General features: G+C 31.9%; 1 protein-coding gene and 1 long non-coding RNA gene across 3 annotated transcripts; one reads left to right on the top strand and one right to left on the bottom strand.

The window, feature by feature from the left end:
• The first annotated feature begins 9,085 nt into the window (after positions 1-9,085).
• LOC114300820 (uncharacterized) lies at positions 9,086-13,352 on the top strand. Of its 2 annotated transcripts, none has more exons than XR_014328927.1 (5): positions 9,086-9,255; positions 10,783-11,105; positions 11,190-12,440; positions 12,521-12,945; positions 13,047-13,352. It is a non-coding gene; the product is annotated as an uncharacterized LOC114300820 (long non-coding RNA). The 2 variants fall into 2 exon arrangements; XR_003642783.2 differs by having other exon boundaries at positions 9,086-9,251; positions 13,047-13,351.
• Positions 13,353-13,554: 202 nt separating this feature from the next.
• Positions 13,555-15,560, bottom strand: LOC145791799 (uncharacterized). The gene is made up of 6 exons (XM_082872243.1): positions 15,231-15,560; positions 14,707-15,093; positions 14,371-14,610; positions 13,937-14,281; positions 13,813-13,881; positions 13,555-13,734 (listed from the first exon to the last, which is right to left on the bottom strand). Exons 1-6 carry the CDS (start codon positions 15,558-15,560, stop codon positions 13,555-13,557), a joined length of 1,551 nt encoding a protein of 516 aa, XP_082728369.1.
• Between the last annotated feature and the right edge of the window lie 1,883 nt (positions 15,561-17,443).

Genomic DNA, 17,443 nt, shown 5'->3' with positions numbered 1-17,443 from the left:
ATATTTTAAAATTTGTTTCTTTTACTATATTACCCCATATCTATCAGCTCTCCTATTAAGACATTTTCACTATGTATTTCAGAGTAAAATTTTACTCTGTATGAAAGTAAAATTTTACACTCTGAAATTAAAAGTAAAATTTTACTCTGTATGAAAGTAAAATTTTAGTCTGTATGAAAGTAAAATTTTATTCTGTATAAAAGTAAAATTTTACTATGAATGAGAGTAAAATTTTACACTCTGAAACTTAAAGTAAAATTTTACTCTGTATAAAAGTAAAATTTTACTCTGAAAAATAAGTAAACTGTAAGACTCTGAAGCTAAAAGTAAAATTTTACTCTGTATAAAAGTAAAATTTTACTCTGGTTCTGTCAAATGATTTTAGGGACCAAATATTTTTAGGGACCAAATATCTAATGATTTTAGGGACCAAATATTTTTTATCAAAAATATGTAAAAATTTTGTTATAAAAATATTTAAGAATTAATTCTTATCATTATAGAGGTCATACCTAAAGAATCGTCACCCAACCCCTTTTTTTTTTTTTTTTTTTTTTTTTTTTTTTTTTTTTTTTTTTTTTGAGACAAAACCCAACATATTATATATCGACCTTATCAAATTAGTTAAGAAAGTCATCAATAATAAATGTGTTAGTACAAATTCGGCCAATAGCACATTGGTCCTGTTTGGTAGGGTTTATTTTCAGCTTATTTCAACTTTTATCTTAATTTAAGCTATTTTGATATGTTTGATTCAGCTTAACAATACAGCTTATAGCTTTTTGTAAGTCAAAAATCAATTTATTCTTTGAATGAGGGAGGAGAAGCTTAATTTATAAGTCAAAAATCAATTTATGGTCACAGTTATAAGTTATAAGCTGTTAAGTTATAAATTATAATCACTTTCCCATATCTCTGTCAAATAGGGCCATTATAAACAAACTATATGATTTCACATTTCTGAAGGACCCAACATATTTATATGGATTATCAAATTAGTTGGAGGTCATTCTATGGTATTTAATTATTGGCCCATTCAAAAGAATGACAAAACACTAAGGGTGTGTTTGATTGGACGGACTGGAAAAGGGGGGATTAGAATCCATCGGACTTGAGTCCTGGGACTGTGAATCCCCCGGACTATTTGGTCGGATTGGATATGTATCCTGTGTTTGTTTTTTCATGGGATTAGATGTCTGGATAGGACTATTTTCAGTGAATCCAACGTTTGGTTGGACGGACTGGATAGGATAAATGAACAAAAGACTATTTTACCCTTTTCAATTGTTTTCTAAGTAATAGCAATATTAAACATATCTTTAATATTTTAATTATTTTTAATTAAATAAATTCGTTTTTTTAAAATTAAATAAATAAATAAATAAAATATCAATAAAATTTGTTTTAAATCATTACTGTATAACAAATCATTATTTTTTTACATGCAAAACTTTACTGTGTTTGTTTATTTACACAATTAAACATTAAACATACTAATGGTTAAATTTTGTTTAAAGATATTTAAACATACTAATATTGATAAAAAAATTTGACTGGTACAGATTATTTTTATTTAAACAAATAAAAATTTATTGTTGAAATTAAACATACTAATGGTTAAATGTTTAAATTTTTATTTAAACAATTAACATTGAAATTATTTTGATGTACAGATTATGTTTAAACAATTAACAATTAACAATTAAATAAATGTTGATGTACAGATTATGTTTAAACAATTAACAAATGTTGATGTAATTAACAATTAACAAATGTAGATGTAATCAAATGTTGACGTATTAAAACATAATTTAATAGATGTTAAATAAATATACATGTTGATGTACAGATGTTGAAATAATTTAATAAACATGTTGATGTACAAATGTTTAGATAAAACATAATTTAAATAAATGAAATTATTTATTGTTGAAATTAAACATTTAATTGTTTAAATAAAACATCTATTAAAACATGTATTAAATTTAAATAATGAAATTAAATAAAACATAAACAAAATTTTAAAATAAAACATCAATAAAATATCTATAAAAAATTATTTTAAAAAATTAAATAAATAAAACATTAATAAAAAGTTAAATAAAATTATTTTATTTTTAAATTGAGACATTTAAATTTTATTAAATTTTATTAAATATAATACATAATTAAATAGTAGAGGGTCAAAATTGTCATTTTCGCATCTAATCCAAACAGTGATTAGTCCCCCCAAAACAATCCCACCCCCCCCCCGGGATAGGATAGTCCCCCATATGGGGGACATGGAGTCCGGCCGGACATGGAGTCCGCCGGACTAAAAAAAAATCAAACGACGGATAAGGAGGGAGGCCGGACATGGAGTCCAAACAGTGGATAGTCCACCCCCCTTATCCCCCCAATCAAACACACCCTAAGGGTCATTAGTTGCCATTGATGAATAGGGGTTGTTCCATATCAATTATGTTAAGAAAGTCATCAATAATAAATATGTTAGTACAAATTTGGCCAATAGCACATTATAAACAAACTTGTCTATGTGATTTCATATTTCTAAAGGACCCAACATATTTGTATGGACCTTGTCAAATTAGTTGGAGGTCATTTATGGAATTTAATTATTGGCCCATTCAAAAGAATGATAAAACACAAAGGGTCATTAGTTGCCATTGATGAATAGGGGTTGTTCCATTTCAATTATGATTAGGGTTGATTATATTTAACACTATTGTATTTTTATAAAATCTTACTTTGTTTTTTCACTTTTAATTATAATAATCAATCTCTTATATTTTAAGTCAAGTTACAATATTACATTTCCGTCTATCTGTCGTTATTGGAAGCTTATGTGACATTTTTCTCGTCAGAATATCACCTTTACATTGTTACTAAAATCTCATTTTGATCCTTATATTTTTACCAAAATTGAATTTTAGTTCCACAATTTAAAATTTTTGTTAACCTTACTAATGTTAGATGGATGGATGGTTGAGATTGCTTGTAAAAGGTTAACTGTTATTATTAAAAGTGAAATAATTAAAATAAAATTTTAGTAAAAATACGAGAGTGCTAAGTATAATTTACCCTTAAGACATCCGTGTGTTTGGAGAAGTAATTAGTATTGGCTCTACTATGTGTTGCCGATACTCGGGTAGACCATGAGTTGTTGCCTATTGTAACAATATAACAAATTAATTTTTCGCATTTATTTGTATGAGTCTTGTTTGAAATCCATACAAATGAAGAGAAGTGATTGATGTGCCACTGTGGTGTGTTTGACGGGATCATTCCAGATTTGATTTGATAATTTAAATTATTCATTTTAAAAAAAACATTGAGCATAATATACTCGATCAGGTTTCAAATTAGCATCCGAAATGACCAACTTACCTTTTTATGGATAAGATGTGTACAATGTATTTTAAAATTTAGAAAATTCAAATCATTGAATTAGTACCTAAAACGAGCCTCATCAAACACACAACAACAATGACCCCGTTTCCCATAATGTCATCAATGCCACAAGAGGTATTGAGCAATTGATCAAGGCAGACAGATAATTATACTCATATGTTTTTATTTGAATTGTCATATTATCCAACCAATATCAATCAAATATAGAAGTGTTCTTGAATTCCATGACATCACAAAGAACTACATTACATCATTGTAACCATACAAATTCAACAGTGAAATATCACATAGATACTAGATATCGTTTAACTAAACAAAACAATAACAAATCCACCAGAAACAGTCTTGAATTCACCAGGCAAAGAAAAAAATTCTTACATAAGAAAACTTCATTTCATTTTTAAAAATTATTTTTGTCTTAATGCGTACATCAAAAGACAAATCAGATCAATTAGAAAATAACTAAGCTAAGTTCTTGCTAGACATGAAAATTTTAAAAAAATATATTAATAATTAATAAATAACAAATTTGAGTCATAAATCCAAATTGAAATGCAATTTGGTTTTGGAAACATTTCAAAACGAGTGACACTAAAAACAAATAATTCCTAATCGAAATTTATATCTAAAACAAAGCTTTTAAAAATAGTAAGAATTAGTTGTGTTAGTTTGTTTTGTTCCAACTCTTCTCTTGGCAATCCAATGTTACCAAAAAAAAAATTATAAAATTATAAAATAAAAGTAATAAATCATCAACTTTCCTTTTTAGTTTTGTTTCTTCCTTTACAATTTTATTTTATTTATTTATTCATTTTTTTTTAAAGGCATCTAATTTTTTGCACAATACAAACAATAGCGTGAATCTCGTGCATTTAGCTACCCTTTCTCAACAAGTCTCTCTTAGAATGTACCTAATGCACGCATTAATAGATTTCACTTATGATTTTTGTTAGTGGTCCTCCATCCCATGTATACAAACAACTTACAACAAGAAAATATCCTAATGTTCTAGCTACCCTTGGCATGTAGTTGGAAATTAATTGTCAATAATACTACAAATTTAGAAAAATTCTTTATAATGTTACTCACAAAAACATATATCATAATCATTTTAGATGGAACTCGCACCTCATCAACTTTCAATTTACATCATATAATTAATTTCGGGATGAATTTCAAAATATTTTTTGTATGATCCACCAACTGTGTTCCATTGAGCATATGACAAGCTGTTAAAAATCTTTGACAAATTGCATTAATGTAAATTTTAACAATGGTCCATAGCTCCTATGTGATACATAGTTTGAGTCCAGATCCTCTGCCATTGTTTCCTGCCATGCTTCATGCCGTGGTTCTAAAACGGCGTCGTTTTGACTTTTTTTTTTTTTTTTTTTTTTTTCACAGCAGAGCCTTTTCTCTCCGCTATCTTCCAAACCTTTGGCTAATTCCATCATTTGGGAAGCACTGATCGTGTTCTGTGACCCAAATAAAATGTCGAGAACAGAGCCCTGTGGATGCAAGTCTAGCCATTCAAGGCATTTTTTTTTTGTTGAGATATTTCACATTCGTTTCCACTGTTGACTTAATATTTAATGATTTTATATTAGAAGAAGAAGAAGTAGAGCTTAAGCATGGTTGGAGGGAGAGGAGGCCCAATAGTCCAAACAGGAAGTTTGGTAACTTTTCTGGGAGCCTCTAAACCAAGAGGTTCGATTTCCTCTGCCGCGATAAAGAAGTTTCCCAATAACCTCTACTGATTTTTTGTTTGTAATTTTGGGTTTACTTTCTTTTTCCCTTTTGGTTTGATATTGGTGAAAATTGATGAATAGAAATTGGAATCTCAGATTTTTGAAACAAAGAAAATAATCTCAGATTTGTGTTTTGATCTTTCGTTTGGTTGGATTTTTTGAACCTGTAAACTAAACACACAAACTTTGACATTTTGAACATCAATTTGAATCAAGAGATAAACCAACACATCAATTTTCTAAAGCAAAACAGCACCACCGATTTGCATTGATAACCTGAAAAAACCAATTAAAACCTAGAAACAAAACCCAATCAAGAGAAAGCCCAACAATCCTCTTCTCTTCTTTTTCTTCGATCTACTTCGCTCTCTCTCTCTCTATATATATATATATGTGTGTGTGTGTGTGTGTGGTGGGGTAAAAATGATTGAGAACTGATTCAATTTTATTTTCTTTTTTGATTTTTCTGTTGTTCATGCTCAAGTTGGTTAGGATTCTTATCGTCTCTCTCGTTGGAGAGCTTAGAGAGAGAAGAAAATAGGAGAAAAGGAAAAGAAAAAAAAAAGAAGAAGAAAGAAGGCCAAAATGACGCCATTTTAGTACCACGACAAGAAACATGGCAGGAAACAATGGCAGAGGATCCGGACTCACATAGTTTTACATGTGAGAGCTAGAAACCCCACATTTAGACACAAGCATCTTTCTTTCTTTTTTTAATTTGCTGTGTTAATTATTGTTGTAGGTTATTTGTTTTAATATTATTTTTTATTTTGTCCAAAAAAAAATATTAGTAGGGTCCAACTTTAACTAATCAACCAGTTTAGTTGCAAAAAAATAAAACACTCAACTCAAATTTGTGAGTAATTCTACCCAAGTTTATTTGTTGAGTTTGATTGACTTTGGACATACAAACTCGGATTTCAGGTCAGGGTTCAATAACAATCAATATAATTCAAGTTGAGCCCAAATAACCACCCAATCTAAGTTGGAGTTGGATAACTATCAATAGAACTGATCTAACTAAATCGGTCCGAATTGCACGGCTTCCCTTTATATAATATTTGTACTTGACATTAATTTGCACATTGAAAGATGTTGCGAATGCAATATTTATGGGTTACCTGACACACACTATTATGAAAATTCTATATATAATAAGAGTATTAATTAATAAATTTACAACTACAAAGAAATGTATTTGCTTTTATGAAATTTTTTAATTTTATTTTATGATGTTTCCTTTTCTTGAGGGACAAGACCATTATTAAGTCTTCTATGGTTTTTTTTTTCCCTTCTTGGGCCTGGACCTACCATGTGACCGACAATAATAATAACAACGAGGCCTCACAAGTGGTTATAGAAGTTTTTTTTTTTTTTTTTTTTTTTTTTTTAATAAAAATAAATAAATTACACTATCAGTCCCTATAGTTTGAGACTCGCGTCATTTTAGTCCCCAACTTTTCAATTGTGACACATTTGATTCTGAATTTTAAATTTTGTTTCAAATAAGGACAATTGAAGATATCATTGTTAAATTTGAAGGGCAATCGTCAATTTACTAAAATATAAACTAATTTGATAAAAGTAAATGTCAAAAAAATATTTTTAATTTTAAAAAAATTATTTTTATCCACCAATGATAAAATTATGTAAACTTGATAAAAATTAATAAAAATTACAAGATTAATTTTTAAAAATTAATTTTACATGATCATTATCCAAATACATAATAAAAATTATTTTGATAAAAAAATAAATAAATGTCTAAAAAATTTATCAATTTTACATAATTTTATTTTTAGTGGGCAGAAAAATTTTAAAAAATTCAAAAATATATGTTTGATTTTTATTTTTGTCAAATTAGTTTATATTTTATCAAATTGACGATTTTACCCTTGAAAAATCTAATGATATCTTCAATTGTCTTTATTTGGAACAACATTTAAAATTCAGGGTCAAATGTGTCACAATTGAAAAGTTAGGGATCAAAGTGACACAAACACCAAACTTTAGGGACTATTAGTGTAATTCACCCTAAAAAAAATTAATTTAGGATTTATTTAGTGTAATCTTTCCTAAGTCAAAAGTTGATAATAAAAAAATAGAATAATATTATTTGGATCAATCGGTATACCAATTAATATATTTACAGATGATATAACATAATTTTAGAAATTTTGGATATTTGTAATTTGTATAATGGGTAGGGTCAATAATAATGTCATAGTATATGTTGGTACACTAATTGATATATTAATTGATACATGTAACACCATTGTAAAAAATAATAGAAGTTAATAGTATTCTTTTTCAATATTTTTTATGAATATCATTTTTTTTTAATTTATTTAAGTTATTTTTGTCTCAAAAATTATATTGTAAACATAAGCCGCCCTAAACAAATACATCACTTCACATCTTTAGTTATGGGGAAATTTTATTATACACACCCCTTGAAAGTAGCTTACCATGCACTTCTAATTATATTATTTTTTTCTTTAATTATGACTCATAAGATTTTTAGTTATGCCTCACATAATATTTGAGTATATATATATTTTTTTAGTTATAACTCAGAAAATATAAAATTATACTATTTTATTCTTTAGTTATAATGGGTCTCAACATATTATTAAATTTAAATTTCTCAACAAAATTCATGTTGAAATTATATTACTATCATATTCGTAATTATCAACCAGTGTGCAACATTCAAATTTAAAATAAATAAATAAATAAAAAACACCCCTTGTGTAACATTTTGTTCAAATAAAATGATGATGGACATATATATATATATATATATATGTATAATGCTTGAGGCCTCGAATTTACCTCGAATTCAAAATTTTTTTTTCCCCTAAAGCTGTGTTAGTTTGGTTTTTTTTTTTTTTCTCCCTCTCTTTTCTTTTCTTTTCTTTTCTTTTCTTTTTGCAGGGGTGGTTATGTATAGGGGTGTGCCAAAAAATTAGATATTCTGCAAGTGAGTTGGGTTGGACTGATTGGGTAATAAAATTGACTGTTCAATTTTTTTTTAATTTAATTTTATTTTATTTGTTAGGTTGTGTTGGTTTGATTGTTTTTTTTTTTTAGTTAAAATAAAAATTGGAAGTTATTGATTTTTTTTTTTTTAAAAAAAAGCAGCCTTGTGTAACATTTTTATTGATCTCAAATAAAAATTGGAAGTTATTATATGTGCCCACCTTAAAATTAAAAAAAAAAAAAAAAAAAATCTTAAAAAATAGGAGTAAATAGTTACATGGGTTTCAACGGAATTGAAAAGTAGCAGACCTATTAGATAATATCTAAAACATTTTAAAGCTAAAAGTAAATTTTATAAATCAAGACCAGTATCTTTTTCATAAGCCTTTCTCAAGACATATTTACGAGAGTAATACAATATTTTTCCGTCTAGTTTGAAATTTTTGTTTGGGTTTGTTTTTTGTTTTTTTGTTCCTTTTTTTTTACTTTGGCTTTTATGATTTTAATTTTATCAATTTAAATCTCACAATTTTAATTTTTTTTCAAATATATGTTCCTTCTTTTAGTTGTCACACATTTTGGAGGTCAAAATAATACGTTAAAACTAGAGGAGCAAATTGGAATTTAAAAGGAATAAAAAAAAAACTATGAGAATTATTAGTATAACTTTTTTATTTATCTTTTTTGTGAAAAATTATTGAAATTCCCATGTAAGTTGCACGTGGAACTTACACGTAAATTACTAGCGTAGGATATAAATTAATTAAAGGGAGCCTATATTCACATACCACATTTTATCTCAAGGTAAACCATTACTCAAGGTCACTTTTAATAATTTAATAAATAAATATTTTGTTCAATACACATCACAATTTTTCATCTTTATCCTCACTCACTCACTCATACACCCTACTCACAATCTACTCACAATCTTCCGTCTTTACTCTCACTCACACACCCTACCCACCCACCCATCTACGATGTTCCATCTCCCCCTCAATTCTCTGTTTAAACCGATGAAGACCCATTTGCTGAATACACTTTTTTCCTAGTCAAAGACGTCGTCTATGGTGCTCAACACAGTTAGAAACAACTCACATTGGAGATACAGTAAGTGAGTTCTCATTTGACTTAGATTTTAGGATTTTATGTAGTTTTTTCCATTGCCATGAAATTTGTATTTGCATGATTTAGTTTCCGAACCGTTCGACACTGGAATTTCGAACCCCAAACATCTGTACGGTCGATTTCTGGTGAACAACATGTGGTTCGACACTTGACTTTTGAACGATTTCATTTTGTTCCGTCTATTATTGTCGAACATGTTCGACACTTTAGCGTCAAATCTGATATTTAATTCAGATGTAGAATGTCGAACACTAACAACATGTTCGATGTTGTACTATTGAACACTACAAATTTTTTTTTTCTGTCTTATTGATTTATTTGTTGTGAACAGTAGTTAGAGGGCCAGATCTATTCCTCTGATGAAATGGAACTAGTCTCTATGTTTTAATATGTAAAGCACACAGGTGTTCTACGTCCATATCCAAAATTGAACACTACAAAACTGAACACTGCAATATTTGGTTAAACAGTGGAACAAAGTAAAGCTGAAGAATATACTACAACCACACAGAAGAGTACTACACTTTTCTCATGGTCTGGAATGGCAGTTCCAATAATGATCAGAGGTATCCATAATAAGAGATAGTCGGGAATATAAAATTTGAAAAAAAGAAAAGAAAAGAAAGTAACCTAGACAATAGGAATTCCAATATTTGAATCTTCACAAAACTTTGTGAGAACTTGATCAGAAAATAGCTAGACCAACGGTCCCAGTTGCATAATCTAGTTCACACAGAAATGATTCAGATTTATATCACTAACAAGTAAATGAACTAGTGATTGTAGACTTCTATAGCTTGATGTTTCATCAGCATGCCATAAATAAATAATTTATTTGTTATTTATAGGGTAACTAACAAAGACAACTATACATTCTTCACCCCAAAAAACAAAAGGAAAAAAAAAGAAAAAGAGAAGGAATTCCTAGAAATTGCAGATGCTCAATTTCTAAAAAGCAGTGTATAATTTATCTACGAGCAGCTGCACCAGCTATGCAGCCAATCAATAGATTAACAGAGAAATATTTATTACCATATGAGATGTTTCATTTTTCATTGGAATGGTCTATCCTCATAGAAACTTAGTTGAGATTGTTGAATTAAAAATTGCAGCAATCTTGTGGTTTTAAAAATTTAGAAACCAAACTAAATCAAACCAAGTGAGAACTAGGAAATTTGGAAAGTAAAGCTTCTTTTGTTTTCTTTGACAAGCAGGGCTCAAAAGAAGAATAAACTCTTGAAGCTAAACAATTTTTGAACTTTATTTTCCTACTATCAATGTTGTGCCCTTATGTTAGCTGTTTTAGGAGTATTTTCCCAACACAACTCACATCTTTTTAAAAGACTAAACAGTTTGCTGTCTTCTACATTTTCAAAAATTGTTTCTACATAAAAGTAAAAATGATGGGTTATTTCAAACTTAAACAAACAATAATTTGAATGATTGTGAGTATTTTAACATAAATGATTTGTGTTCCTTCTATTAATTTTATTGTTTTCCGTTTCATTTTTAGAAATGGATGACCCTTCGCGTATTCCATCCACTGCCTCAAAGAGACGACATTGTGCATTAACAAATCCTGCTCGTGGCCGAGGTCAAGGTTGAGGTCGAGATCAGGGTCAGGGTAGAGGTCGGGGTGATGATATTGTGTTGGAGGAAGCACTTCAAATCTTGGAAGAGGATGTGATTGATAATGGTTCAGGGGATGATGATGATGCTGCTGATGTTGATTAGGCTGAGAAGGTACTCACTGGTTCGTTTCCCGGGGGGCCATCAGATCCATCAGTACTGAAAAGCTTCAAGGCACATATTACAGCAACTATATGGGAGCAAAAGGTAATATATACTGTTTTCCATGTTTGATTCATTTAATTATTTATTGAACCAAATTATTTATGTAAATTATTACTTACCTTGCAGGAAAGAAATCCCTTTAGGTGTTATAATCATGCGTCCAAGATTCTTGAATGGCGGTGGTGGTCAAGAACCGACAATAGAAGGTTTAGAGACATTGTGCAACAGTTAGGCCTATCTTCTTTGGTCCATTGCACATATCAATTCGTGAATAGGATTGTCATATCTATATTTGTTGAGCGATGGCAACAGAGACAAATACTTTCCATTTGACAGTTGGTGAGACGACAATGACATTGGATGATATGGGTACCATCTTGGGGATCCCCATCACAGGTAGATCAGTTAGTGCTGCAACTTTGACAGATTAACAGGCACAAGTAGGGGTGTTCGCGGATCGGTTTTGTGCGGTTTGCGGTTCGGTTTTGACCCGCCCGCATCTATGCGGTTTGGGAAAAAGTCAACCCACAACTGCCCGCAGTGCGGTTTGCGGTTTGTGCGGATAGGGTTTGCAAATGTGCGGGCGGTTGCAAGCGGTTTGCGGTTTACACTTTTTTCTTTAAAAATTAATTTTCGAGTTTTTTTTTTCCAGCGAATTTAGGCATCAGATTCATTTTATATATTTGTGATAACAATTTTTTGATGATTTTACAAATAAAAATTGAATATCAATGCATTAAATGAAAGTACCCAAAACAAAGAGACCCTACATTAGCATTTTTGCCATGAAAAAAATGTATATCAATGCATTAAAGGTTGTACTCAATTAGAATTGCCAGTTCAGTAATCAATAATCAAACTATAAGTTCTATCGACCATTAGAAGGAAAATTTTATTAGGAAAAAGTGGATGAATCACCAATGAAAATCATATAATAAACCAAGTTTAGGACTACGGCATTAAGAAAGTTGAGAAATACTTAAAAATAAGGATCCTAGTGTCATAGAGAATATAATGGTGCTCCTGTAAAAGTTACAAAGTTGGTATATAAAAAAAAAATAATAATAATAATTAAAGTGCGGGCAGTTTTTGCGGGTTGCGGGTTTAAACCGCAACCCGCAAATTTGTCATATTTCAAACCGCATTCGCCCGCATTATGTTTGCGAAACCGCCCATTTATATGCGGGTTGGGCGGATTGGGCGGTTTGAGCGGTTCGGATAAACCGTTGCCCACCCCTAGGCACAAGCACTTGTGGTAGCTGCCTTAGGAGTTGATGATACTGAAGCAACTGATGGACTCCTTGTCAGGAAGCTGGTTCAACAGTATCACACCTACAGGCATTACGGGAGGAGCTTGACAGATTGGCATTTGATGAGGTATACCAATTACTCTTAGTTTAATTAGGTTTTCTTATTACATGTCACTTATCTAGATTTGTTTTGTGTTTCTCTCATAGGTTACTTGGGATCCATATCGAGATTGCCGTCAACATCACCCATGTCATAAGATCACATTCTACAGCGGTTGTTTGAAGTGTTTGGATGTAGTTGAACCCTCTCATCCTGAAAGGATTCTTAGACAGTTTGGTAGGGTTCAAACCATCCCACTGCGCCACTCGACCCTGTTCGTGCTGTTAGAGGTGTCACAACAGGCCGATATAGAGTGATGTATCAGTATCTTGATTAGATATGAGAGAGTTGGGATAATCATGTTTTATTTACTCGAAGGAGGAGTACCGTAGTAAGACGTCCAGCTGATTGTGTTGATGGTTACATGCAGTGGTATACAAGTATCACACACTTATATATCCAGCACCCCACACATCGGTCTAGTTTTAACCTACGTGCACACAATAGTCGATCTGATGTGCAAGATGCTGAGGTATGACAATATTGCGCACACATTGTTTAAACTTTTTAAAGACGTTTAGCTAATTACAATCGTATTTGTTCTTAATGCAACGTATTGAACACGTACTACAGATTACGCATCCTATCATCGAGGCAGGCCATGATGCTAGTGTTCGTGAGCCAGATAGGTTATATGAGGCCATTGAGAGGATGACACGTGTTCTTCCGGGTCAACAAATCGATGAGGCTGGACCTAGTTCTATTCCATTTAGAACATACAATCGTAAAAGACGAGTAGATGATAGGTAGTTGGTTTTGTGGTAATATTGTTTTGTTATTTTGTAATGGAAGATGAGTACTCTTTTGATGTTTTTTTTTTTTTTTTTTTTTTTGTTTTGTAATGAACAAGAATTACTTTACCAATATTTTGTAATGAACAACTTTTCATGGTTTGTATTTTTGGTCTTGAATAGGAAGTACTATGCCAATGCGTTTGATACACAACAATGAGCAAGTAGTACCATGTGCATTAAATTAACTCAAAGCCTAATCCAACTCAACTATTTAAATGCTAATTCGCAAAAAAAATGTATCGGTAATAATTTGAATTGCATAACTACAACTTAACTCACATACATCATTACTCATCAAGGTTAATACAATCAAATCTCTCTCTAGTAGCTACCCCTGAATGAACAACTTCTTTAAAATGCTCAATTCGGCGACTATATGCAGTACCGCATCCAGCCGCACAAGAATGATGAAACTTGCACCAATTGGTAACTATCGGTGGAACTGGATGACCCGGTAACATGAACACCTACATTGACATAGCTTTAAGTATGAGAGTGATGCAGTACAAAATGATAAATGTATTACACAAATCTAAATGCTATACCTGGACAAAATGATTCCCATTAACAAACCCAATAGCAATCTCACGCCCGTTGAACTTGTGATATTGGCACTGATCGTAGGGGAAGGAATGTAAGGCATTGTTGTGCAGATAAGTGGTACAACACCATATTATAACAAGATGCAATAAGATGACCCATGTCAGGCATAGTCATCCAACGGTGATACCCTGGATTGGGCTCAAAGTATGATAGAATATGGGTTAGCTCTTCAATCCTATTATGTGAACCATATAGATGAGTGTAATGGGCCATGTGTGTGTGCAATTCCTGTAGGAGATCACGCCTGACTTGACCCCATTCATCCTCTGTAAGCCCCATCAAGCCAGCAATGGCTCTAAAATCACAATTGCCATCTGCATCTACATCCTTGATAAGACGTATGTATGGCTTCAATCCAACTGGGAGGGCATCAACATATGAATAAGTCGTAGTTGTACGAGTTCGATATGCCTATTCAACAGGGAAGGCATTAGCACATGAACAACAAAACATATAATTTATCATCAACAAAAATGTAAGTAAAAAATGGTTACATGTACTTTCTCTTTGGTAGGCCATTTTTTATCTACTTTGACAGAATCTTGTGTGGGGATCTGGGTGCCCATAGGAGAGTGGCTATCATGTCCAGACTGAACCAACTCAAATGCACATGGGTCTTGACGCGTAGATACATCTATCTTCTTATGTCCCTCACCTCGAGAGTTGGGCTTCACATCCGGCTCAATGAGAAAAGTACTTTGCGGATTTGCAATCTGTCCTAACTTATGCATAATTTTCAACTTCATAGTATAATCAGATGCATTGAATCACTTAAGTATGAGATCAAACTTTGGTTTATAACTCAATTCCACTTTATCATTTTTTAACTTTTGTACTATCTCAAGAGTCCTCCAGTGTGGGTTAATGCTATCAAGTGGTATTGGATGATCTTGTCGGATGTAATCCCTATTCTCATGGGCACAAGGTAACCCGTGTGTTCGTCGAACAACATATCCACATACTGAAGCATCAATGGCAACATTATCCGCTCGCTTACTCTCTGCTAAGACATGATCTAATGGAATAATAGAGATATTGCTTCGGAACTCTCTAAAATGGGATGGTTTCAACTGGTGTTGTATAACAGTTAAACTCTTCTCAAACGATGCCTTAATATCAACATGCTGCAACTCAAGCAAACTATGGATCTTGGTCCAAGAACACTCAAAATTGACTTGGTTAGAACCAAGTTGCTGTTTAAGTTTTGCATGCGCACTTTCAGCCTTGTGTACAATGGAAACAATTAACATAATTAAGTTTAAATAATCAAAATCATAATGACTAATAGTGTAAGGTAGACAAATATATATTACCAGTTGGTTGTAACATTCCTGAAGTGCGTACAACTATCTGTCCATACAGCAACAAACTTATCCTTATATGGAATTAACCAACTTTGTAAGACGTATTGCACTGCCTTAGGATATGTATCAAAATCTGCAAGTAGCCTAGCAAGGTGTTCATTGTATTCAAGCTCAGTTGAGGAAAGTACTAAGAAATTCCATGATTGGATAAACTTGTTCCATTTCTCCTTACTCTTAAACATTTTCTTGTATTTCACCAGTACATTTCTACTAATATGCCATCGGCATAATAAATGTCGAGATGTAGAAAATACCCTGCCAATAGCATTCATCAAAGCAAGCTCCCTATCCATGACAATCACATCAAGAATAGCAATGTCATCCATGAGATTATGCAATCTAGTTAACACCCAAACGTAGTTATCAATCTACTCAAATTGGAGATATGCAAAGGCCACGGAGAATGACATATCAGTGGATGTCACACCAACTATCTCAAGAAGAGGAAGGCGATATCGATTTCTCTTATATGTGTAGTCCATGATCAACACCTTTGGAAATGAACGGAGTAAATCTAAACTGACAGGATGTACCCAAAACAAGTCTGTCACAATCATCGTATTGTTGTCACACTTATGCCGCTCAATATAATTATGCTTTTCTAATTCACCAAACAACTATTGGATCTGTGATCTCCCAGCTTTCTCAATAACATTATTCATATAATGTACATTGTAAATGGTTTTCATAGTGGTTACATTCAAAGCATTCTTTTGTTTCAAGGTAACAAAAATCTCTTTTGGTCTGACCGTGCTTTTGGACATATCCACTAATAATGATGTTTCCTCCTCAGATAATCTCCCTGCAAATAAATGGGCTTCAAAATGTTTAGTAGGAGCATGGTTATGCATTCCATATGCTACATCTACCATCTAATCATTATCAACCATCAACTTATGAGCCCTCAACTGATTAAGGCCGAATTGTGCAACACTAAGGCCGTTAATTAGAATCTCTTAACTTTACTTGCTTGACAAACTATACATCATTTTATGCCTGATTAATATCAATTAGGTTTGTACACAGTAGGAGCATAAAATGAGCAGGAAATTCTTTCCCGCACATACGAAGGCCCATTCCCGTATGTGTAGCCTTTACCTTGCAGCCAAACAAAGCCTTAGCTTCCCGCACGTGCGACACCCTTTCTCATACGTGTGGTGACCACTCCCGCACATGCAGTCGTACCTCGAATTTTGTGCCGCTGTTTTGAACCTATTTGAAAGAGAGCAAAAGGATAAAAAAAGGCAGAAAATAGGTTGGATTAGGGTTCTAAAATTTTAAAGGAGAAAGAGAAGGCTAGGGTTTGGAAAAAGGTGATTCTCAATCTTCAAAGCAAATTCCTATGGAGGGTTCCATCTCTTTCACTTATTCCCACTTCTCCATGAGTGGCTAGGCTCTTCTTTTCTAGGGTTTTGATGAAACCCTAGCCATGTAAAAGGATTTCTCTTAAGCTTTGATTGTAAAACGGTGAGAATAAATGTATGGATGATTTAGAAGTTCATAATAATTGGTCTTTTTATCTCTTCAAGCATTTTACTCTCTGTGATTGCTTAATACTTTCCATACATCGGTTTTCTTTGTGTTTGTGTTCAAAGTACAAGACAAGTCATGCTATGAGAGACGGGTCATGTTGCTATCATAGTTTAGAGCAAACGACTCATGCTACTTGAGATGATTTGTGCCTGTACGTTGAATGCAACAACCCTCTTGAACAATATTTCAAACTTATAGTTGTGAAATATTGGATATTTCAAACTGAATTTCAATTGATGGCCGATGTTAAATCTTATTTATGTAGTAAGTGATGAATTCTTTGCCCTAGGATTTTTTCCAAAAATCAATATCTCAAACTCTATGTTTAATTGTCAATTTAATTTCTTAATTTCATTTCATTCTTGCTTAGTCATAATACCCATCAATCTCTTTAATCAAAATTAATTTAGGAATTTAACAATTCAGTTAGTTTAATTTCCCGTTTGTCCCTGTGGATCAATACCTGGATTTTTCATTATTTTAAATGAATTTGGTATAGTTTAATATTTATTTTTGGTGTGTGAAACGACCCATCAAATTTTGGTGCCGTTGCCGAGTAGTACTCTTAGATTAGGCTGTGTATTGATTGTCGGTCCTCAACTTCCGGGAAGGGCTGTTGATCCATCTTGGAAAAGAACCCTAACACTTGGGATGTTGACAAGGTGGCCATCAACAG

The sequence above is a fragment of the Camellia sinensis genome, chromosome 5 (assembly GCF_055761805.1).
Source record: "Camellia sinensis isolate YWXY chromosome 5, ASM5576180v1, whole genome shotgun sequence".
NCBI classification, from domain to species: domain Eukaryota; kingdom Viridiplantae; phylum Streptophyta; class Magnoliopsida; order Ericales; family Theaceae; genus Camellia; species Camellia sinensis.
The sequence above is the reverse complement of the archived record's forward strand: the minus strand, read 5'-3'. Positions and strand labels throughout refer to the sequence as shown.